At 35.2% G+C, this 15,000-nt stretch overlaps 1 protein-coding gene across 17 annotated transcripts in view; it reads right to left on the bottom strand.

Moving 5' to 3' along the window:
* Positions 1-15,000, bottom strand: part of LOC106873992 (protocadherin-15-like) — a 717,162-nt gene that overhangs the window by 410,057 nt on the left and 292,105 nt on the right. For all 17 annotated transcript variants that reach the window (XM_089337514.1, XM_089337513.1, XM_089337507.1 and 14 more), the window contains one exon: positions 13,877-13,960. In XM_089337514.1, coding sequence (XP_089193640.1) covers positions 13,877-13,958 — 82 coding nt within the window. In that variant the 5' untranslated portion in view covers positions 13,959-13,960. The remainder of the gene's footprint in view (positions 1-13,876; positions 13,961-15,000) is intronic.

The following is a 15,000-nucleotide window of genomic DNA, read 5'->3' as shown; positions in this document are numbered from 1 at the left end:
TATATATGTATATATATATATATATATATATATATATATATATATATATTGGTAGACGGAAACTGAAAGAAGCCCGTCGTATATATGTATATTTATGTGCGCGTGTGTGTGTGTTTGTGTGTCTGTGTTTGTCCCCCGCCCCCAACATCGCTTGACAACCGATGCTGGTGTGTTTACGTCCCCGAAACTTAGCGGTTCGTGAAAAGAGACCGATAGAATAAGTACTAGGCTTACAAATAAGTCTTGGTGTCGATTTGCTCGACTAAAAGCGGTGCTCCAGCATGGCCGCAGTCAAATGACTGGAACACGTATAAGAATGAAAGAATATATATATATATATTCACACAAAGTATACATAACATAATTTAGGGAGGGAGAGGGACAGAGGAGGGAGAGGGAAAGAGAAGGGGGAGGGAGAAAAAGAGAGAGAGAAAGAGCGTGAAATAATCCTTTTTGGAATGGTGAACCTCGAAGCAGATGTAGCTATAAATAAGAGCTTAAATATAACCCCTTTGAATATAGAGAATGCTTTCTAACCCAATATCTAGGTGCTATTATTTATAGATTTATCTGCTTCGAGATTAAACCATTACGAAAATAGATTATATATATATAATATCATGAATATATTTTAATGGAATTCGATAAATACGGTTTTTATGATACTTTATACTCCATAGTAGACATAGACAGGATGTTCCACACATAGGAGGTTAGTAGAGCTATGTTTATATATATATGTATATGTGTGTGTGCTTGTTTGTGCTTTCGTGTGTGTTAAACATTATCGCCCACATATACTCACCGCACACCATCCGAGTATTTGCCGGTAGGCTGCAACATGGTACGGCGGCGAATACTCTCTCAAAACCCGGGTGTTAACACAACTGAAAGTCATGGACAGGCGAGATAACCCACCCCTAATCCCATCTAGGATTGATTCGCCATTCTTTGTGGCTTATCGATATCACATACCCGAACAGTATCGGAGATGAATCATATTGCCAGTCCATAGCTTATACGCTTATAGCATACAAAATATGTGCGTGTGGCGATATGATTTATCTCCGATCCTTTATCTTTGACTAGTTTCAGCTCAAGAGATGCGGCCATCCTGGGGCACCACCGTTTACTTTGCTACATTTTCAGTAAACGAACTCTGATTTCTGGAATTTAGAGAATGAGGGAGTTTGATGTTGCTGCTCGCATCTGCGTTTCTTGCCGCGAGATAGGTTCATCCAGAACTCTTGACAGGAGAGCCAGTTTTGTTTTGAAGACGCCTACATCCAACCTGTATAGGTTTTTGAGGAGGGATACTGAAGAGCTGTGGGCCCTTGAAACCCAGGCCGTTGTAGTATCTGATCCTGTATCCTGATGGCAATGTTGGTATTTAAGGTACCATGCAGAGACACCTCGTCCTGCTGTTTGTGTAACTGGCAGTACCAAAGTATGGTAGAGTTCTGCTAGGATTTTCAAGATATATGCACCTGCATATCTTTCCCGCCTTCGTTCTAGGGAATAAAGTCTTAACATTTTCAGTCTCACCCAGTAGCTGGCATGTCGCATTGACACGATCTTTTTTGTGTAGTTTCGCTGGATCGCCTCCTGTTCCGTCGTTAATTCTACACTGTGATGTGACCACATTTGGGAGTAATCATCCATATGGCTGAGGACAAATGCCATCCAGATTTTCATCATGGTTTCCCGCTCGCTCGTTCTGAAAGTTCGGAGGATCTATCCGGCCAACCGTCTGCGTTTTTTTTTTTATTAACATAGAAATATGGACCTGGAAAAGTGCATCATTACTCATGTCGATGCCCGAGTTGCGCACGGATTTAGATTCAAAGATTGCAATCTTTCTTGGCCAGCGTATTCGATTTGCTTTCTATTGAGTTTCGTGTGTTGGCAGCGCAGGGCTTTGAACTTTGCAGCATTAAAAGGTATGCTACCTTCCTCAGCCCATCTGTATATTGCATCCACCTCCCGTTGAAGGTGCGCAACAACTCCAGGGTGCTGCATCCTCTGAGAGACTTTTTCTGTCTCTGCAAAGCTAGCAAGGGTGGTAATCCGAGAAGCTGAGGTGTGTATGCACACACACACAAACACACACACACACACACACACACACACACATACAGAGAGATAGGGAGGTGATAGGGAGATAGAGAGGAGAGAGAGAGAGGGGGAGAGAAAGAGAGATAGAGAGACCTATATCCAGAGAAATAATTTTATATATTGATGTAGATGTGTTTATACATATATATATACGCTTATATATATATATATATATATATATATATATATATATATATATATATATACATACATATATACACTCAGATAAAACATATAGACTTTACACACACTGATACTCATAAGTTTAATCTGATCCCAAATATGTTGGGTTTGAACCAACTACTTCATACATTAAGAGTATATATATATATATATATATATATATATATATATATATATATATATGTGTGTGTGTGTGTGTGTGTATGTATGTATATATATATACAAACGCACACACACTCACACACACTCATACACATATATATGAAGCAGAATAAATATCACCTGAAAATAATAAACATATCACATGCCACAAAGAAGACCTGAGACTTAATTATTAGTTGGTTTAGATTATTTCTCTGTTATCTGGAGGCATCTCAGTATGCGTTCATTTTTCATATATATTTGGTATTTCCATTACCAGAGGCTCTCAATGGAAATAACTAAACACTAAAAGGAAACTCTTTCTTTTTACTCTCTCTCAGTATTTCTCTATCTCTTTTCCTCTATTTATCCGTCTCTCTATCCTTATTTCTATCCATCTCTTACTCATTTCCTCTCACGCAATTCATATCCTGGTAAAAGAAAGCATGTAAAAAAAAAAAAATATATATACATGACAAAATATGAGTATGGTAAAACAGCGGGAAATATTGCTGTTACTTGCAATCTAAACTCTGGATTCTATATCAATTCTGTATATGAAATACTGTCAACAACTGGCGGATGAACTTCCTTTTGTAACATTAATAAAATATGATGTAAAAATTATGAATGTATCATTTTTGGTATTATTATTATTGATAAGAATGATAATAATCATAAAAATAATGACGACGATGCTAATGATAATTTATTTGTCACAAGACCCAATTCAGATGTCCAGTGTACTATAAGAATGTTTACAACTCGTGTAGATGGAATCATAGTATTGTTAAAACGAAAAGAGAAGGACTGTACGCCATACAAAATAGAAATTGTACAAATACATTATAAATAGATAATATAAACAGAGAACGAAATCAGAGAAACCAATCTACACCCAGGTGAGAAGCTATTGCTGAGAGTCACTTATCTCATTCCCGTCCTTCCGCTTTCAAGCAAAGTACCTCTACAAACCTAAGATGTCAAGTCCCGGGTGCTTTTGAAGCTTGTCTCTAGTTACTGAGCTGAATCACCCCCTCAATGTATTGTTTACTTGATACGCATTCACACCCAGTGAACTTGTGACAACATCGATAGTCACGTTCGCTACATCCTTCTCAATTTCGCATTAATTTTCATCAACTTAGAAGGAATCAGGAACCCGTGCATCTTAACGGGAATGTTTTTCCTTGGGACTGGCCAGATTGGAGCAATCTCGACTATAAACAGCCGAAATTGCAAAGATAATCTGGAACTCGACTGAGGATAGAAAACTCCGAATGACCCGCCCGTGTTTTGTTTGTGTCGTCTATCTGGATGTTTTGTTGTCCCTTTTTTGTATCACCTGTCTGGATGTTTTGCGTTCTTGTCCCATTATATATATATATATATATATATATATATATATTTATTAAACAGCTGATATGTAAATATTAATGACTACGAAACACACAGTATCTCATTTGCAGCTATAATACACCACCAAATGTTAATTGCTTGTAATACTTTAATATACTTAGTTGTACGTTATGGTTGTGTGTGTGTGTACATATATATATGTGTGTGTGTGTGTACACGCTCAAGGAAGACAAACGTATGTTTATCAAAGCGGAAGCGTGCAAAAAACTTTAGAGTTTAACAAAATGCATAATGTCTTAGTCATTTACTTAAACTCTCTGCTATAATACGTACACGCCAACATTGAGTATGTTGCTGGAACATAATTAGCAAAATGTATAATTAAGTAACACATATATGATAACCTTTCATACGATAAAATTACTACTACTACTAGAATCAATAAAGTTAATAAGAATAATGATTGCACAGAAACTATATCTAAAGTAAATTAGAGTGATATGTAATTAGTAGACAGAAAAAGCTGTGACGAAGAGGAAACGAAAACAGCGGAGGTTCCGCTGGTTTCTCTTTATGAAGTAAGAAGATCTTTCAGACTTTACCCTCTGGCAAAATCTCTCAGCTTGAAACTTGTTTACGTATTCTTTGTCTAATCTACTACACTGATGTATATGATTCTCTTTCTCTCTCTCTCATAACTATTAACATTATTATCCTCATCAACTGTATAATCTGTCTATCTACGTACAGATATATATATATATATATATACCTTTATCTACACACAGACACAGACACAGACACACACACACACACATAATAGTAAAGACAACAACAATAATAATAACAATAATATTAGTAATCCTTGGATGGAATTTGTAAATATTTTTAATGAATCACTAGTGCGTTTCCACAAATCACATGTTTCTTACGATCATAGCTTGTATTTCAACAGTACAATCCGTATCATCCATAGACATCGAATATATATATATATATATATATATATATATATATATATATATATATATATATGAACGCAAGTTGATGTATGTGTATATATGTTTATCCTACATTAAATCGGCACAGCTCGGTGCGACCCCGAAAAGCTGGTATTGCCAGTTGGCATCATTAGGTTGTAGCCCACATATAGGAGTTTTTTTCTATGCATATACTAAACGGTTTCCGTAAACAATCTTAAGGAATATACGGACGTTATATATATATATATATATATATATATATATATATATGTTTCAGTTAATTGATGGCGGCCATGCTGGGGCATGGCCTTGAAGTATTTTTATGGAACGACTCAACCCCATTACTCATTCATTTGTATCATTATTTCTATCAGTTTCTTTGCCGAACCGCTAAGTCACGAGAGCGATAACATACCAACACCAGTTGTCAAACGGTGACACGTACACACGCACAAACACACACACATATACCTGCACACAAGTTTCTTTACAGTATCTCACTAGCAAACCCAATGATAATCTTTGGTCGGTCCGAAACTATAGCAGGCGGCAGTTGCCCAATGTGCCATGCATAGGGGCTGAACGCAAAACCATGTGGGTGGAAAGAAAACGTCTTCCCACACAGCCGTGCCTGTGCCTACAAACACACACGCACACATCAGAGAGATATACAGACATACAGACAGACAGACACACACACACACACACACACACACACATCAGAGAGATATACGGACATACAGACAGACACACACACATATCAGACGCAAGGTCATAGCCCCTATGTGGTAGATTGATTCTATCGCAATACGACCTGCGTAAGTAATTTATTCGATCGACCCCTAATAAGTAAAATCCAGAGTGGACAGGAACAGAAATTGAACTCGTAACCTAAAGCCATGCAGTTAAATGCTGCTAGCCATTTGTTTCCTTGGCTGAACTGCTACTATTAATAACGAATAGACTATATAATTTTTGTGTGGATAATTAAATCAATAATAATTATGTTATAAATGTTAAGAAATAATTTGACGATGATGACGATGATGATGGTGCTGCTGATAATGAGGAGAAGGAAGTTACTACTGCTACTGCTCTTGATAATAATATTCTTGATGGTGCATTACGATGATGATGCTAATGATGACGCTGATGAGGATGTTGATCATGTAGTTATTGGTGATGATAATGATTATGGCGATGATCAGAGGTGTGAAGATGATGTTTACGCTGCTGCTGTGAATGGTGAGGATGATGATGGAAACAACAATGTTGTTGTTGCTGTTGTTGTTGTTGGTGGTGGTGGTCGTGGCGGCGGCGCACTAATGATGCTGATCAGGCTGATGCTGAAGGCGCCCCTGTTATTATAGTTGCTGCTGCTGCTGCTGCTGCTGCTGCTGCTGCTGCTGCTGCTGTTGCCAGAGTCGATGATGTTGAGAATCGTGGTGTATATTACCATAACAGTAATGATATTGATACTGACGTCTAAGATGATGACGATGTTGTCGGTGATATATTTGATGAAATTTATGATGATGAGGATGATGGTAATAAGTAGGTGAAGAGCGGGAAGGTAGGCTGCTTTTAAGAGAGGATATTTAGTCAATGACGCAGTAAATATCGTATAGAGATCAAAAGGTTTGGAAACAATTGAGAGACCGGGAAGAGTGGAATATTATTTTATCAATGAAAACAATTACGAGCGATGAAAATGTGGGTCGAAAGATAGAACACAGACACACAGATACACACACACACGCACATACACATATATATTTACAGGTACAGCTATATATATGCATATATATGTGTTTATATATGTATAGCCATCACTATATTGGCGTCTATATATAGATATATGCATACGCACATATGTAAGCCTCTTTCTCTCGATACACATACACACACATATATGCATAACCGCATATATATATATATATATATATATATATATATATATATATATACATACATAATACGGACATGCATACATGCACATACCTACATAGATAGATACAGACATATATATACTTGCATAGATCCACATACATAAACACACACACACACACACACACACACATATATATATATATATATATTGATGCGTAGATACACACACATATGCATAGATAATTACATACATATACATATATGCGTGGATATATATATAGACTGTGTGTGTGTGTGTGTGTGTGTGTGTGATGGATTTAGATTAAACGTGATTTGAGAAAAAGATTCTTTATGAAATCTCATATAATGTTGGAAGCAAATAAATTTTCTGTCGTAATTAACTTTCGATAATGCAACCCCAATAAAACAAAACGAAAGCAAAAACGCTAACAAACATTAGAAAGAAAATATAAAAAGACTAATAGAATATACGACCAAAATTATTACTATCAACAATATCTACCATAATAGGCTATAGAACTACTACTACCACCACCACCACCACCACCACCACCACTGCTAATTTTGATTCCGCTTAATTGCATACTACAAAAACTACACAACTTGGTTAATTCAATAGCTTTACAAAATACCGTATCGCTTAGAATTAACTTTGGAATATTAATCGGTTGTTTCTTGTGCAAATCACACGAATTTCGTTTAACTGCATAATTTCTTTTTTTCGGAATTTCGAGTAAAAATTAGAGAAATGTAGTGTAAAATTAAACGTTTTATTGATTTAATATGAATAAAGTGTTTCTGGAAGCTTCCGTTTTCATGATAAAGTTAAAATGACAGTAGTCGGTACTTGGTGTTTACAAACAAACGTTATCAAACGAATAAAATATATTCAAAGTTATTCTTACGATTTCAATGAATGAAAGATGATTGATGTTGAGTTTCTGGTGTGTTTTTATCTCATATTTAATTGTGTAATATCATTCTTCAATAAACAAATCTTTATTGTAGATTTAAATTTGTGAAAAGATAGTTTTGAATTGAACGATGAAAGGAAGACATTTTGATGGTTTCATTATTGAGTATATTAACCTCTGAATGTTACGATTATATATATGTCTTTAATCTTTTATCTTTATTCTTCTTGCAGTCACTGGACTGCGGCCATGCTGGGGTGCTGCCTTGAAGAATGCTACTCGAGTAAATCGACCTCATTTTTCATAGATTGTTTTCAAAGACTGGCACTTACTCTAACGGTGTCTTTTTTGACGAACCTTTAAGTTAAAGGGACGTAAACAAACCAACATCGGTTGTCAAGCGTAGAAGGGAAAACACAAAGTTGTACACACATTAGGTCATTGAATGTACAAAGCTTGTCCTCATTTTATTGTAATCAGGTACAGACAATTTAAAAAGAATGTTAAATTGATCACAGGTATTTTATTTTATCGATCTGTTGGAAAGACAAAGTGCTGAATTGATCTCATCAGGATTAAACTCACAACGTAAAGAGAGCAATTAAATACTGCAGGAAATCTTTTTTACCTCCTTACTATTCTGCTGACCTAGGGATCCGTGGACCTCCCTAATCTTGGGGAGTAATTGAAGAATATATGGCACAGATATGGTGGTGTTAAATTTCTCGCGTTGCTACCACCTGGCTCCGAGTTCACCCGCAACAACTTGACCAAGTCCCTTCTAATATAGCTCTGGGTCAACCAATGCCTTGTGAGTGAATTTGGAACACAGGAAGCGTATGGAAGTCCATCGTATGTATGTGTGTGTACCTAGTGGATTCATAGAATACGTATCACACTTAATTACAGCTGGAGTCGATCTGCTGGATGAAAATATTCAAGGCGGTACTCCACCGCGTTTCTAGCCCAGTGATTTATACAAATGGAAAAAAAATAAAGGTCTATCATTTCTGATTTCGCTGTACTCCTCTAATTCCTCCTTGATGAATACATCATCAGTTTTTTCAACATCCTTATTTAAGCATTCGCCATTCCTTCGAAGAACTGTGAATTTCATAAATTAAACGGGTGGCTCCTATAGTGATGGTGAATGAATCCTATAAGTCTTGAATCAAGCCCCATTCTAATTTTGAGCATTTTTCTTCCAATTTCATTTTCCGCAGGGACCATCTCCAGCGCAAGGATGTCGGTTGGGTCGTCTGGTGATACTCACTGACCGCTTCTGTGCTCGTGGACGATGAGATATTTTAGTCATTTCATCCCACGACATTAGCTCTTCGTGCTGATCAGATGAGGAATGGGGCAAAACTGTTTCTATTTTGGTCATTCTGGGAGGTCCAGAGAAGCAAGTTTATTAGGGATAATCTTCCTTCATAGGGCTCCATTATTTTTGCCTTCGTCCCTGCGTGCCTCTTCCTTCCATATTTTCTCGTTTTATTATTTGCCATTTGACCAGATATCCCTCAATTAGTTCTTTCTCAGATGTTCTGCCATCTCCCACCTGTTTAGTCAACACCTTACCATATAGACTAAGCGTATTCGGGGCTATTTTGCATCTACAAGTATCTTTATATTCGAACCAGTCACATGTTGTTGAGGGTCATTCACTCCCCACCTCTTTATACTGTACCACTGAAGTAGCAACAATGCAAGAACCTATTCTCATCAATATCGTTGGCCATGAGCCTTGGATTCCTCTTGCACACAAAGTATGACAAAAGTACTAAATACTTGGTTGTGGATTTGACAGATGCGGTAGAATGCAAAGGAAGAAATATTTTGCAATATTTTATAACAGATTTTGCATTTTTGGTTCAAATCTGACTAGTATAAATTATGCATTTCATCACTCCAGGGGGGGTCAATAAAACGAAGTGCCATCTAAGGGGCGGAATAGATTTAATCGACTACATATACTCCACCTGATTAATATATTTAGCTTCAAGCCTGAGAGACAAATATTAGCACAGTACCATCGCCAACCCCACCGTTGCCGTTATCATGATCGCCATCGTTCGAATGCTGTTGTAGATGACCACAATCGATTCAAGTTTTCGTGATTAATGGCAGGGCATTGTCTAGATGATTGCTACTGGCCGTCAACAGAATTTGATCCCAGGCTAGACAGAAAGAAAACACTTATCTTGCGCGACTCTTTGCGTTCCAAGCTTTCAATGGTGAGTGCTATTTCGGTGCATTTACAAATCCTTGACTGGAACTCAATTACTCTACCGACCGAGCAAGAATATAAAAGCGAGAACAAAAAAATAGTAACAAAATAAAAAAGAAAAGAAATCAGGGTGAGATTTGAACTTCGATACTTTAAAATAAATTGTAACTTAATACCACAGCAATCTAGCAATTTTGACACTACACCAACCACAAAACAGTTTCATAATAATATTATTAAGAGTAATACAGAAGGAAGAATAGAAATAATTGTTCAAAGCTATACCAATATATGAAATATTCAACAGTTAACGATTTATTCCACGTTTAAAAATGGTTCGCTAATTCTTCACATGCTTTTCGCTTTGTTTGTTTGTTTTTGTTGATTTTGTTTTCAATTCTCTTCTGCATAAATAATCTAAATACTAAATGTTTTACGAAGCAAATGGTGATGCAATAACAGCAGTAGCAGTAGTAGTAGTAGTTGGACATTAGAATAAAATAACTGAATTTCATCTTAATACGAAGCAATCAACAACAAAAGCACAAAAATAACTATTTAAAAAATATTAAAAAAAATAACGTCTTTTTCTTCTGTTCCATGAAATATAAAATAGTTTGATAGTGTCTGTCTGTTTTTGCTCATTTTCCTGCAGTTGTTTTTGTTGTTTATATGCATCATGGCTTCTCTAGTTTTTAAATCTTTTTTGTCTTACTTGCTTCTACAGATTTTTAACCACCCACCCCAGCACCACCACCACCAACGCCTCCACCACCACCACCGCTGCCACTTTCATTTTCTTCACATTTTTCTATCTTATTTGTCCTTTTCGTTTACTTTTAAAATAATTTTTTCCTCCTTCCCTTGTCATAATTTTCTTCCTCGGCTTTTCTTTCGTCACTTATTATTGTTCTATAGTTTTGTACTTTTTTTTCAATCACGCTCTCTCTTCTTTGTTTTCCTTCTGCATTCCTCACTTTTTTTTTCAGACTGCTTCCTCCCTGCCCCTATCTTATTTCTATGGAGATGAAATAGATGGTGATAAAAAAGGAAGAAATAGAGAAAAAGAAAATATTTTATGATGTGGAGTTACAAGAGGAAAAAAGATCAGTCAAAATTTCTTTCAGACAGAATTTTTGTCTTTCATCACACTTTACGTCCACATCTTATATATATATATACATATGTGTGTGTGTGTGTGTGTGTGTGTGTGTGTGTGTGTGTGTGTGTGTGTGTGTTTCAAAACTTTATCATCGTCTCATTCACACATGATTAAATATATTTTTATATTCAGAATACACGATTGATTTGTATAAATATAATAGTATAAATACATGGTCACGACTATCCTCTTACATTACTGGTATTCATTTCATCAATGACCGTATTTTCTAAAACAGTTGTTTACTATCAACCTTCTAGAATCCATCAAATAGACGCCCGCTATCGAATATTGTGATTTATGTGACGTATATGGCGTTCTGGTTTTATGAAAAATCCCTCATGATTATGATAAGAAGCAAGGTAGTTGGTAAGCCATAATCTGCCCACCATTTCAATCTACGAGTTGACTAGAATGCTCAGTTGAACAAAGGGGTATAAGGCATCCACAAATATGGGCCGCACTTCTAGTCGAAGCACTTGCCAACTTTCCTCAAAGACAGTCGTCTTTCGTTGGGTTCCGCCTAGTACCTAGCTGCTACCGCGATCCCAAAATGTTGTAGCTTGGTGAACGTCTATACAGTGACAAACTGTTTCGGCAAGCATCCCAAATCAGGAGATAGTTGTCGGGTATTAAAACCCTGTTAGTTCTAGCCCCAAAGAACATATTAATATCTTTTAATAGAGCTTAGGCTTTATCTTATGAAATGTCTATGTGGTCGATTGTATAATAAATAATTCATGCCGCTTAGAAAATGGAACTTAGTGGATAAAATAACGAATAATGTAACTTAGTGATTCATTGTAAAACGCTATATTCCACTTTAAAATATTGATTACAATATTTAAAATAGTGAACATGAGCATCAGATCACTTATTTCGGCGGGAGGGATGTGATCGATAATGTCACCCTCAGTACTTTCTCGGTATTTTAACTGATCCATCCACGGATGAATGCAAGACAACATTAGATTTAACAAGAATTGAAATCGGAACGTAGAAAGACAGTAACTTAATAATTCTGTTGGATGATCTACCAATTGTGCTGATCCACTACAATTTTCACTTACAGATATTAATCTGATAAAAACACTATATTTTTGTTTTGTTTTTGTTACTTGTTTCTCTTTATCTTTGTTATATGCAATATTCACGGTTGAATAAGTCAGTCTATTGCAGTGTTTAATGGTAATGTTTATAGAATTATGCAATTTTGGTGCAAATTGTTGGGAGAAATATATCTATATTCCATGAAGCGGAGAATGCTTATTCCATTGCGAAATAAATATATCTTGTGACTATGCTAGAATCTTAATCACAAGATTTATAAGAGCAAATTTAATCAGAAGAATATCGAGAAATTTCTAAATGAATGAGGATTTTCGATAAATTCAAAAATGAATACATACGCGCACACAAGAAAAAAGAGAATATGTATATTTATACACTCATGAAAAGAAAAAAAGAAATATATATATATATTGAGTAAATAAGACAAATGACTGCTGGATAATAATCAGATAAGACAAAATAGATTTTAAATTAACTTATACGTTCGTGCTGCTTATATGAGGGTAGGTTCAGGTATTTTATTAAAGGATGTTAATGAATAGAGAACAATGCAGACCTTTCCGTTAATAAAAGGTCTCGCATCAAATGACCTTATTAGCCGCAGTACTATCTCTAGAGCTCTCTATTTTTCGAGACTGAAATATATTATTGGGAAATAAACTATTTTTTGTCTCACATGGCGTCAAGTCAGTTGAAACTTCTTACAAACATGGCCCTCTAACTTATCCAATTGACGCTAGGCTGGTTTGTCCGTTTAAACTGTAATTATTTTTACGAAATATATTTACTGTATTCTATATAAATAGAAATGCAATTCATTCCATTTAATGACCTTATTTTTCTTTTAATAATGTTTGAGTAAAATGATTTGTTTACATGGAATGCTATAAATGTACGAGATAGAAGGAAACAAGATGACAAATAAATAGATATAATATAATATAACATATTATATATATATATATATATATATATATATATATATATGATTGTGTGTGTTACTGTAAAATAGAGCTACAGATAAACTAAATGGCCGACGAGACTTTGGTTCATGTCAAATCAACAGTACTGTACAATACCAAATGGAAAAAGTAATTTAAATTTTCAATATCTACTGAAGCATGATGTAAGCAGCGAATTGGTAGAGCTTGACAAAATGCCTCGCGTCGTTTATTCCGGTTCACTGGGATCTCACTTTAAATTTCACCCAGATCAAATTCGTCCTTGAGTTTCGATAAATTAAAATAGCAGTCCAGAATAGCGAAGCATCACAATTATTAGCGCGTCGAACAAAATGCCTTTTCGTATTTTCGCGGTGCTTTAGTATATTTTAGAGGACTTCATCCTTTATAGACACAAACTAAGCCTTTCAGCCAGGTTTCGGTCTAGCTACACCGTTCACCCCTCCTCCCTCAGTGTTACACGCACCCAATCCATAGGAACCAACAGAGGTCGTTCTGTATTCTTCAAACTGCTTTTAAATTTTAAGGCTATTTTGCGCAGTAAAATCTCAAAGAATTTACGTGTCGCGACCACAAGACAACACTCGAAGCATGTGATCAATTTTGACCTTAGAGAAGTGAGAGTTCAAAATATTGACCTTCGGGAGATGACGAATCAAAATATTGATCACTGATAAAGAAGAAAGGTAGTATATTCCCATTGATTGAACAAGCCTCGGTACAAACCTTCAACAACAACACCATCTCTGCTGATAACAATGACTGCACAAATTCCACTGCGTTTATTGAATGAGGAGAAATACATGATATTAATGTTATGATATTATAGTGTTTATTATACTTACCAATATACGTGCTCCAGGTAATAAAAGTGATCAAGCAGAGTGACCAAAGTCTCAAACAACACCAGATTGTAAACTGCTGCATTCCTAATGAACAGAAAAAAAAAGAGAAACATAAACAAACAGTTAGATAAATTCAATAAATAAGATGTAGTAAAAGAAATTGTATTGACAGAAATTACGTCTACAACCGATTAGATTAATATGTAACAAGAGGAACAACAACAACAAAATAATAATAATAAAACAGAAAATAAAAGAAAATAATGGAAAATAAAATGATAGACTTCCTATAACTATCAAATAAATCTCCATGAAATAAAAACGAATACATAATAATAATGATGATGATGATGATAGTAATAGTAATAATAATACTAAGAACAACAACAACACAACACTAAATTGAACATCTAAATAACGGTAGTGGGTGTAAAAAAAAAAAAAGAAACAAGAAAATAAATGATACAGGTGTTTCGAAGCGTCATTTGCTTGTTTATTATCTGTTCTGTAAGAATGTCGCAAATAACTAGACAAATCATTGTTACGCTGGTATATATATATATATATATATATATATATATATATATATATATATATATATATATATATATATATATACCGGAGTAAGCACATGAAATGTGCATGTACTTACTCCGGTGTAACCCGCTCCTTTTTGGGAAAGTTTGAGCAACTCTACACAAGTAGGAAGACACAGCTATATATATATATATATATATATATATATATATATATATATATATATATATATATATATATATATATATATATTCTTTTATACATTGCAGCCATAAGGCTGTGGCCATGCTGGAACACCACCCTTGTATAATAAATGACGAGCAGTCTTAATCGATTTTTAAACCTTACTGATTTATTATCAGAGGTGTCTGCATCATTTTGATGAATCCCATGCGTATACACAAATACACACACATGCCTTTCATCCTTTAGGAGTCGATAAAGTAAGTACCAATGAAACACTGGGGTCGATGTAATCGACTTGTCTCCTCCCACAAAATCTCAAGGCCTTGTGCCTTTAATAGAAAGTATCATTTAAGCTTACGTCGATTCTTCTGTGATGTTATGCATTTATAATTAACTAAATA

Source organism: Octopus bimaculoides, chromosome 19, assembly GCF_046866305.1.
Source record: "Octopus bimaculoides isolate indiv1 chromosome 19, ASM4686630v1, whole genome shotgun sequence".
Classification (NCBI taxonomy): Eukaryota; Metazoa; Mollusca; class Cephalopoda; order Octopoda; family Octopodidae; genus Octopus; species Octopus bimaculoides.
The sequence above is the reverse complement of the archived record's forward strand: the minus strand, read 5'-3'. Positions and strand labels throughout refer to the sequence as shown.